Source organism: Euprymna scolopes, chromosome 10 (genome assembly GCF_053919585.1).
Source record: "Euprymna scolopes isolate OS-2025 chromosome 10, ASM5391958v1, whole genome shotgun sequence".
Lineage (NCBI taxonomy): Eukaryota > Metazoa > Mollusca > Cephalopoda > Sepiida > Sepiolidae > Euprymna > Euprymna scolopes.
In genome coordinates this window covers 104,253,759-104,265,251 of record NC_136491.1, presented here as the reverse complement: position 1 = coordinate 104,265,251, position 11,493 = coordinate 104,253,759, and the positions used below count along the sequence as shown (strand labels likewise).

General features: G+C 30.5%; 1 protein-coding gene across 1 annotated transcript in view; it reads left to right on the top strand.

Moving 5' to 3' along the window:
* Positions 1 to 9,686, top strand: part of LOC145286183 (uncharacterized) — an 11,917-nt gene extending 2,231 nt beyond the window's left edge. Inside the window, exons 2-3 of the mRNA XM_080134973.1 lie at positions 7,203 to 7,277; positions 9,023 to 9,686. Coding sequence (XP_079991099.1) covers positions 7,203 to 7,264 — 62 coding nt within the window. The 3' untranslated portion in view covers positions 7,265 to 7,277; positions 9,023 to 9,686. The remainder of the gene's footprint in view (positions 1 to 7,202; positions 7,278 to 9,022) is intronic.
* The last annotated feature ends 1,807 nt before the right edge of the window (positions 9,687 to 11,493 follow it).

Here is an 11,493-nt window from a genome sequence, read left to right as displayed (position 1 = left end):
CTAAATGCATTAATGCAATCGGTTGTTTTAAAAATCAAAACAAATAAAAAATATATGAAATATTTGTTATTTTTGAAAGATAGAATAATTTTTTTATCTATTACCGTTTGTTGCGGATTTTGAGTCGACGCCGCTTTTTTCTGATTCATCAAAAAATACATAAACATTATATTTTGAGCCATTTTTCTCTCCACACCTGAGTGACGCCAAGAAAATACAGCTCTCATTTTGTGTCAATATTTTTTTTTTCCTACGAGCCACTCTACATCCATAGGAAATGTCAAAAAATATAATTTAAATAAACAGCAGCACGTTTGATCTAATTTATATACACCCGCGTTAAACCTACTCAAGTACATAGCTACGTAGCGCTCCAGCCACGCTAATAGAAAACTAGAAACGCTCGATAGCTGCTGCTGTAGTATGTAGTTATTCCTTTTATGGTTCGAGCAACCGTTGAAGAGGAAGGTAATATCATTAAAGTCATCGCAGTTACATGATGCAATTTTTTTTATAGCCTACGTTTTAAGAAATAAATCTGAAATGTTAGCTATAAATAAAAATTGTGGTTCTAATTTTGAACAAATACATTTTTATTTAGTTATTTATTTATTACGGACGAATAAAGTCCGTAATATCATTTTTAAATTGATTTCTCTTTTTAAGAGAGAAAAAAAAAAGGAAATAAATTACATGAATTTATTTCAACGTTTAAGAAAACAGTCAAGTATTACGGAAGCAAATTGATCAAAACAAAAACGTATCTAGGTATTGTTATAGATTAACACCGCCAGCCCCACTACTCCTTCAATAAAAGAAGATTCCATTTTTTAAGCGATTACGTGTGAACTCATTGAAAAACGTGATATAAAACAATTATTTTAGCGTTGGGAATAACCGATTCTGCCAGTTTCGCATATAAATTTAATGGAAAAATGTGTTTTTTTAGGACAGACGATGTTTTTCTTTACTTTTTTTTGTTGCGGTTTTTTTTTTTTGCGTTTTTCTTTCATTTTTATTTTGTGGGGGGGGGGGCTACTTAGGCGATTACATGTGGGTTTTACAGATTTCCCAGTCAGACTTAGGGTTAGTGTTCAAAAAAAAAAAAAAAAGTTAAGAGCCGTAAATGTTAGAATGATTTGGAAAAAGAGGGGTATTTTATGTTAAATTTCTATACGAAACTGATCGCCCATGCTAAATTCTAAATTGACTGTTTATTTTATTTATTTATTTGATTATTACAAATTGTGCTCCCATCCACTGGATGGGCCATTGGGCCATCCAGATCAGTCCCTGAGGGGTGGTGGTGGTGGAGCCCACATTAAAATTATTTTTTGTAGTGGGAGAAACGCCCTAGGTAGTAAAAGTTACCTGGTCGATGACGGTGTTTACATTACAGGAAAGTGCAATCAACTGTAGGTAAACGTTAGTCGATATCACTCAGTTTTATTTTGCGGAATAGTGGATCCACTGGATCCTCGCTTGCGATCTTATTTAAGTTTTTTGTGTGGATCTGGATCATTCTTGCAAATCGTAGAATCCTTACTTTTCCTATCTCTTTCTAGTTATTATTTATTTACCTGTCTTTCACAGTAGGCGGTTAGACACAAGATCCCTCTACCGTGGGACCCTCCTTTCTTTAGAAGGGGAGGAGGATATGCTGGATGGATGCACAAGTTGCCGTAAATTGGACTCTTATTCCCCGATCGGAGAACCTTAGCCAATCGACGAAAGGAAATGCCTCTCTGAGGCTCCTAGGCATTATCTCCTTCGGAATTATTGTCCGCCGTGAGCGATCTTTACCAGCACCTTGTAAAATATAAACGTTTACACTAATTTTATTCGAATTTTCGAAGAAACTGTTTACATCATCTCCAAGCTTGCTACTAGCTGTATATTAACGTAAACAAGAGTAAAACCGAAACGATCTATTTCTCAATGTTAATGTGTATGTCACGTGTGTGTGTGTCTGTCTGTCTCTGTCTCTGTGTGTGTTCAGAAGAATAGGTGACACGAAGTCCGCAACAGTGTCGGATAAAATTTTTTATTTTTCTTAAAAAAAATCAATAAATATTTCATTAAGTAATATATTTGTATAATATTAAAACACATTCAAAACAATGAAACAATAACATTTTATTTTATGTAGAAAATAATCAAGTATAATGACTGCGAATTTTTTTATCTAACATTGTTTGCTGCCGACTTCGAGTCACCTATTTCTCTGCATCTGTCAAATTCTATTATTGCGTGTGTGTGCGTGTGTGGTTTCCATGCCAACATAAATTTGATAATTATTTTCAAAATCCTTTTGTAAAAAAAATATACATGTCGATTAGCAAACAAAACCTAACATAATTATCCTGTTATCTCCCCCCCCCCCAAATTTGTGCCTAGAACTTTTAAGGTCCTAATTAGAGTTGTGACAGCTTGTTTAAAGTGCCGGCTGTATCTTTTTTTTTTTTTTTTTCTTTTTTTCTATTAAAAAAAAATTAGAAGGTTATATTTTAATGAATAAAATGAAATTTAGTTGCTTATGCATTGTACGACCCGCGGTTTCTACGAAATTACCCCCCCCCCACAGCTGACGAAATAGGCTACATACTTCTGAACACTGAAAATTACGGAAAATGGTCGAGTATTTTTATTTTTACTTTATAATCCAGCGAAGTCCAACATTCTAAGATTTTCATCTTGATTAATAAATTAAGAGTCACTGATCAGCATCATTTTCTCTCATTTTCCGTGTATCGTATTGTTTGATCTTTATTTAAAATTACACTTACTTTAATTTTTAATTCACTACCCGCATAGCAGCAGATGAATAGATTAGAAGCTCCTGCTATCGTTTGGGCGATCGAGTTTCGATCCTGGCTTGAGGTAGTTGCTTGTCTAGCCGCACTGATAAGCTGTGATACAGCGAAACAGTACTATGCAAATCTTTATGATGTAGAAGCACTCCCTACCTCGAAAGTCGAAAGCCGTTCTTAACATGGGGAGGTTGGGGCTGTTCATACTACACTACGGCAGGTCGTAAAAAAAATAGCAAACATCGCATTTAATAAGGAAGCGAGAGAGGGCCATATTATTTTAAATTTTGTCAAAATTCAAGGGCGACAATTCTGTTCGACAATTGAGATTTTGTTTGTATTTCAAATTATTAAAACTTTAATCGCTAAAAATCGTAAATTTTCATTTTCTTAAGAAAAACTACTTGATCAATTTACGTCATTTTTGGAATATGATATGTTCGTTTCGTGACGAGTGCGTACATCATAAAGATTTTTCTGTCCTTTTTTTCAATCAGAAGTAATTCTAAATAAGCAGTTATTTTTCAATACTAAATGCTTCATAAAAGTTTTGCTATTGTTTTAGGTCTTTAACTGCCATATTTGAAAGGTGGCTTTTTATATTCATTTTCTTAATCTTTTACGTGTTTGCCAATATGATCGTGTGCGCGTTTGTGTTTGAGTGTTTGTATGCGTGCGTGTGTGTTTGTGTGCGGGTTTACGTGTTTGTGTGCGTGTATTTTTGTGTGTTTTCGTGTTTGTGTGCGTGCGTGCGTGTTTGTGCTTGCGTGTTTGTCGTGTGCGTGTTTGCATGTGTGTTTCTGTGCGTGCGTGCGTGTATGTTTGTGTGTGTGTTTGCATGTGTGTTTCTGTGCGTGCGTGTATGTTTGTGTGTGTGTTTGCATGTGTGTTTCTGTGCGTGCGTGCATGTTTGTGTGTGTTTCAACAAACAACTGATCACGTTAAATGAAAAAAAAATTAGGGTTAATGTTGTGGTTGAAATTCGAGACTTTTTATTCACAATCGAGAGGACGATTTCTTTGAAACTTTCGTACCGTTTTACAGAAAACAACATAAATGATTGACGTTTTGTGCATGGTTACGTGTCTGCTTATAAATATGTTCTTTTAGGGGCGCGTGAGAAAATTTTTATTAGAGGCCACTAATGAATTATATTATTTAATTATTTTGCTTTTAAACTTTAATGCAAGCATTGCCAGTTGTATTCACAATAGCTTCCCCACCCCAAAAAATCAAGATAATCAAATAAATTCTCTTGAAAAAAAGAATTCGGGCAGAAAACGTACGTAACCTGAATTCCAAGGAAAAAAACTTGCGTATAAAAATAAATTTTAATCTGTCGAGTCGTTTTGGAACCTATGAGTGATCGGATCGACTTCACTTCTAAAACAAACAAAAAAATAAATAAAAATAAATAAAAAAATCATGTCTATTGGACATTATTGTCTCATAAGAAGAATATAGATTCGATGTTTTTCTAAGTCAAATTATGTTAAAAAATTAAGTTAATCTAGTTTGTCTTCATTTAGCGTGATCAGCTGTTTACTGGCACACACACATACACAAAACCCAAACACACGTACACAATCAAACACAAACACAAGCCAACAATCAAAAACACACATACACACACACACACACACACACACACAATCAAACACAACCATATGCGCACAAACACACGCACACAATCAAATACAAACACAATCAAACATACGCACACAACCAAACACAAACATACGCACACAATCAAACACAAACATACGCACACAATCAAACACAATTAAATACAAAAACACACAATCATACACAAACACACGCACACAAACATACACACACAATCAAACACAAACATACACACACAATCAAACACGCACACACGCACACAATGAAACACAAACGCAATCAAACATAATTATTTGTTTAAAGTATTTAATTAGCGAATATACTTTTAAACAATTTTATGTTGACTGAAAAACAAAAGAGTAAATGTTAAAAAAGTATTTATTTCAATTTTTTTAATTTTATTCTGTAAAAGAAACTAATTTAATTGTTGTTCCTAATTTAATTTATTTCTGAAGAAAAAAAAACTTGACCTAAACAAGTTTTGTATAGTAGTAGTAGTAGTAAAATTTTCTGAGGGGGGGGGGTGATATAAATAAATATATTCCGTACAGAATCGATTCAGTTTCTTTAAAATTTACTTATGCCTTTTTTTTTTTTTAATCAATTTTTATTAGATTCAGGTTTAGAGTTTTATTTGTGTTTGTTGTTGCTTGCATTTTTTGTATTTTTTCTTTATGTTAAACTTTTTTTTTTTACGTTGACTTTCCTACTAATGCGTGTGTGTCGTAGTCGTTGCTTTACCGAGACTCACTCTCACTCTCTTTCGCGTCATAAAACTCTGACTCATTCCCCAACTATGTATCTCCTCTCCTTCTTCCTCTCTTCACTTGCTTTACCCCCTCCCTCTCACTGTTTCTACATCGACTACTCTCTCTCTCTCTCTCTTTTCGGCCTTCTTCGTCTACTTCTCTTCTCCCATCACCCTCGCTCTATTTCTTTTCTTCCTTCCCCACCCTCCCTATATTTTTATGCATTCGAATTCGCTTCTATTTGTATAGCGTGATTTCGAAGTACCCGGGCTTGCCCGAGAAGTAGGTTTGTCATATATAGTTTTACTCGCACGCACACACACACACACACACACACACACACACACGTACTATACTTATGTGATTAATATTGGCGAATCGGTCGAAAATTAACTTCATCCAGTTTTCTTAAAACCGTTTTTGGCATTTTTTTTTTCTGAATTTACCCGTTAATAAATGTTATCTTTTAAATATATTTGTTGATTGCAAAGTTCTGTGGACACTTTGGTTTTAATATCTCTTAAGTTTGAAAGTTTCTGCGTTTGAATAATTGCTTGTGGTTAAAGTGCCCCGAGTAGAGGGTACTCCCACCACGTTTGAAACGCATTAGAACGTCCATGTTGCCATAGGTAGATCCATATATACCGATCTGTTCTGTCTTTCCTTGGGCCAGATCTCGGAAATTACTTTTTGTTTTTAAGTCCCAACTCTGTGTTCCTATTTTAGAAATTTGGATGTTTTCGCTCTTTAAAAACAACTTTGCCTATAATTTAGCCCTCGTGGGGAGGCGAGCAAATTGGAGTTGTACCGTTGTGGTTGCTTGGTGTATAGAAGCAGTAGTATAATATTAATAAAAATTCGAGATGGTTTTGATATCATTTGCTATGGGATAGTTAGCGGCGGCTGTAAACGCAATATTACACTTGCGTATACAGTGATTATGCACTCACTTCGAATGCAATGCACATTTAAACACCGGATTTTAATATTTTCCCTTTCCATTCATGCGTATTAATATCTTTTTTTTACTTTGGATAAAAAAAGAAACATGACCCCACGTCATTAGACAGTGCCCAATATTGGATAAAGACAAGAAAAAAAAGAAGAAAAAAGGCAATAAACATAAAAATTCTTACCTAATTTTCTTACTTCTTTCCCCTTTTCTTTGTTTATCAAACCTTTTTTTTTTAATCATCATCATCATTATTATTATTATTATTATTATTATTATTATTATTATTATTATTATTATTCACTTCTATCCGTTTTCGTTAGATTCGGCAATTCTTGTTTTTAAATAAAATAATAAAATAAAACGTTTAAACTCTATTTTAAACAAACTTGTGATTAACCTTGGACTCTCGCATTTAAAATTAAAATACAAAAAATGTTTAATATAAAAAAATAATCTTTTAAATTGTTTAGAATTGAAACAAAATCCTTTTATTGTAAAGGCAAATTTGTAGGAAAAAAAAACTGAAATATTTAATTTTTTAATGGTTTTCATGCTAATATTTTGGAATGGAATCTATTTCCATGTCAATTACAAAATTCATTTCATTGCAAACACAAATTTTCATATTTTTAAAACAAAAATTATATTTAAGAAATGTTTGATGCAAAAAGACCTTTTGAAATATTATCTATTCCGGTTATTTTAAGCGAGAGATAGTTTATTAGTTTATTTTTTGTTTTATTTTAAGGTGGAAAAAGAAAAACAAATATGCAACAACAAAAAAATGTTACAGTAAAAAGTACCTGCACGAATGTAGTTATTTCTTTATTTTTCTTATTTTAACTTCATTTTCCCATACATATATTAACTTTAAACTCGTTAGGTGTTGATAGAAAAAAATACTTTTTACAAAAATTTCAGGTTAAAATTTTCTTGCGTTTGGTAACAGTTATTTATCACGCCCCTTTTGTTAACCACAATACCTTTGTCCAAGTATTGTATTTGACCAAATTTCGTCATATTTGTTAGATTTTATTAACTTATTTTGTATTTAATTTTCAGAATTTATGAAAAGTCAGAAGAATGCATCAGAGCCTACTGCAAAACATTCGCGAACAGCATAGTTTTTTTACTATGGTAAGTTTTTTTAAAAAATATTCATATATAAAAAATGCTAAAATCAAAATACTTTTATAATATTAAATAATAAAAAAAATATTATTTTTTAATACGGTCGTTAAAACTATTAAAAATCCAAATTAGAATATTTCAACTTAAAGAATCCAAATCTGTAACACTACAAAAATTAACAAGGTCGATTTTAAAGTGCGATTGCCTTTGTGTACTCTATTCTGCCTTCTCGTTGTAACCTCTCGTCGTTGCGAGATTACAACAGTTTTTTTTCTTTTAATTATTTTATTTTTTACAAGTAAGATATTAAAAATCCTTGAAATTTTGTAAATATGGTTTTCTTTTTTCATTGAATAATTTTTTTAAACTAGCTATTAGTTTATAAATATTTTATTGTTTTTATTTTTAATTAAACAAATCGACTTACGATTAGGCGTCGTATTGCGCTTTTACTTGTAAATAAAATTTTAATTTTTATGAGAAATAATTAAATTTTCAAATTTTTATCATTTCATTTATTTCGAAAAAGTTTTCTTGTTAATTAAATGTATTTTTTAATATAAAATTATAAACCAATTAATAATCGGTAATATCCGCCGATGCCGAAGAAAAATAAGCTTGGTTCTCTCCCTTGAGCAACCATTTTGTCGAACTCGTAATGTTTACGTCTACTTCAAAATTATTCATGCGTATGCGTGGCAGTGGCATATATGATTATAAAGACTTTTATGCGTCATATTTAAAAAATATGAATATAAAATATCTATATAGGTTCAAACAAAACAATTCGAAATTAATAAAGCTAAATTTCAAATTAAAATTATTTTTCATATTAAAAAAAAAAAAAAGTACTTGAGCTGACTTTTTTTTTGTTTATAGTAACTTGGTAATTTAAAACTAAAGCCTTTCATCTTTCCCGACTCATATGCAACCGTTTTTCCTTACTATTCTGGCTGGTTGTCGGGCTTAAAACTTGCAAGTCCAGAATTTAACCAAATCATAAAATGCAAAAACATCTTTCTTTGTATATACCCGCCACTGAATGAAAATATCATATTCCAAAAGTCACATAAATTGATTAAGTACTATATATATATATATATATAGAGAGAGAGAGAGAGACAGACAGACAGACAGACAGACAGACAGACAGAAAATCTTTAGCGATAATAAGCAAATTGTAGCCATTTACAAAGCTTATTTTTAATCTCTATTTCTGAAAAGAAGGGGAGGTAACCAGTAATGAATTTTAAATATGCTGAAGGCACAGTTCTTGCTTCCTCATAAAATTTGATTTTCTTAGTTATATAAAAAAAAAAATTCATCAATTTACGTGATATTTGGAATATGACATTTAGTTCCATTGATGGATTTGTTACAGCATAAAGATTTTTGAATTAGGCTGAATATCCTTGCAATCATGCATGTATTGCAAATAACTATGGCCAATGAGAACTTCATGCAGACCAAACAACCATGGCTCTATGCAGTAGCCTAATTTGTCCAGTAACCCAACAGTAATGGTAACTGTTGGTTGACGCTGTATTGTCAACCAATGTCAGTTAAGAAATTATTTAGTTAAAAATATCTATAACAAATGCTAAGTCACAACAGGTCCAATCTAATATAAAAGATTAAAAAGCTCATGTTAATATGTTATGGTTATTAAATGCTAAAGCTATATCTACACTTGTATATACCATGGAATTTTGAAAATCTAAAAAAAATCTTATTTTTTCTTGTTTTTACAGATTAAAGAAAAAAATATTTTTTCAAGAAAATAAATTCGGTGATGGATATGAGCCCAAATATTTGGCTCAGTTTTTGCTACCGCAATTTTTTGTCCAATCACGGAAGAACAATATGACGGACGATCCCGACAAAGACGATGCCGCTGTGGCTAAAGGATTTGTTCCGTTTCGGGTACAATATATGCCCACCAACCAATCTCCCCGAAGATCTCTACAATAAAAGGTTAACCCACGTCGGGGTGGGTCCAGAAATTTGAAACAAAAGAAATGGCGGAAGAAAAGGAAATTAAGAACATTTTTTTTTTTTTTTTAATTTTAATAGAGGCAGAAAAAAGCAAATGTTTAAAGATAAAACAACATGTTTTATTCTGTTTGTTTTTTTTATTTAGAAATATTTGAAAAGGAACTCTTCAACTTTTCAAGGTGCAATGGGAATTTTTTTTTTTAATCTTCAACTCAAGGACCACAAAATAAAATTCATATTCATGAATTTATATATAACAAAATGAAGAATCAAAATGACTGCTCATGGTTAAATTGAAACAGATTGACAATGTCGGCATTTTTGTTCGCAAAAATAAAGACAAACTTTATGTTTGCAAGCAATTTTCTGAAATTGTGTAGCAAACAAAATATACACAGCAATATATACATATGTGAAAAATTGACACGATTTTCAGGAAGAAGGTTTTACTCATTCTTTTTAACCAAATTTTGATCCATTCTGAGCTGCCTTGGGATGAAATGATGAACTGCACTGACTCCTACTAATCAGTTAAACATGAAGAACATTAAATTATCATGTCTACTCTGAGGTGTCATGCAAAGAACTATGTCATTCAAATACAGCTTAGAAAGATCAAAATATTGATGCTAACTAAAGATAAACAAGACCTTATTCCTGAAAAAAAAAATTATCACCATTTTACTTATTTTGTCGAATAATTATCCATATTGTTATCGAGTTGAAAGGAAAACTAACATTTTTGTCTGGAATGAATTTTTTTTTAGTCCTTTCTCCTGAAAAAAAAAAAAAATCCCTTTTTCTACTTATTTTTTTTAATATGAAAACCTATATTTTCATCATATAAGTAAAAAAAAAAAAAAAAAATTTAATTCAAGGATAAAATTTCTAAATTTTATTTGGACTAAAAATGTGTTCACTGCCCGGTTACTTTTGACTCATCTTGTTTACATAAATATACATATATATTAACTGTGCTAGGAATAGAGTAAAGTCATTTTAGCTTTTAATTTTAATTTTTTTTTTTCTACATATTTAAAAATACGCACATGAAAATGAAATTTTAATTTTAAGGTAGATAACTTCCATTATAGTCTTTAATTTTAAATATAAATTATTTGAGTGTAATTTATGATTTAAGACTTAATGTATGATGTGTCTGATTAGTTTTAGACAAGTAAAATTATGTTAGCTTAAATGCTATTTGTCTGTCAGCTTAAATGCTATTTAGGTTCAACTTTTAAAATCCAGTAGAATTAATTTTAAATTGATTATATATATATATATATATATATATATATATATATATATATATATATATATATATACACACACACACATGTAAGAAATGATCTTTTTCCTGATTATGCTTGATCTAGTAATATTTTGAAAGTCTTGTGCCTTATTGTATCTCAGAAGTGGATACTCACCTCCTTCTCACTTATTTTTAAATTAAAAAAAATCTCATAATTATACCAAGTGAAAAAAATAGAAAATATTTAATAAATTTAAAAAAAAAAAAAAATGAGCGTGAACTTAGTGAAAATTAGTTTAAATTAAATTCAAATAAAAGTATATTTATATTTTGAATATAAAAACAAAATGGACCACTATATTGTTTCATTTTCTGTTTTTTTTTTTAATAAAATCTCTGTGATAAGGTATTTTTCTAGCAAGATCTCTCCAAAATTATAGCAGAATTCCATAATGAAAGGAGATTAATTATTCATCTCTTCGTAAAGTTTATCTTTGATCTGACGTGGTTGCACTTACCCAGGTTGTCGAAATAATATCTCAAATTGTATTAATTCAGTTGTTTTAAAATTATAAAAACATGCCTTTTTTATTTCTAAAAACCAGAAAATATTTTACAGACAAGTTTACTATTAAGTAAAATATTAACTTAAAAATTTTAGTTAAAAAAAAAAAAATTTAATTAAAAAATTAAAGTTAAACGAATTAGTAAAAAAATTTTTCTGCTTGAAAAAATTCAGTATTTTTATTGATGACTTACTATTACGAATTCTAATGTAAGCACCAAACCTTGATTTATTGACCTAATGATAGTAGGTTTTGTTGAGAGGCCAGGAGATTGGGGTTCAATTCTCAGTTTAGTCATACCAAGAACTAAAAGAATTTTAATTGATGTTTCCTTATTTTACTCAGAATTATAATTTGAGTAGCGCCCTCCCCTAAATTGTAGCCAATGAAAAGGGCGCGTTTGGAT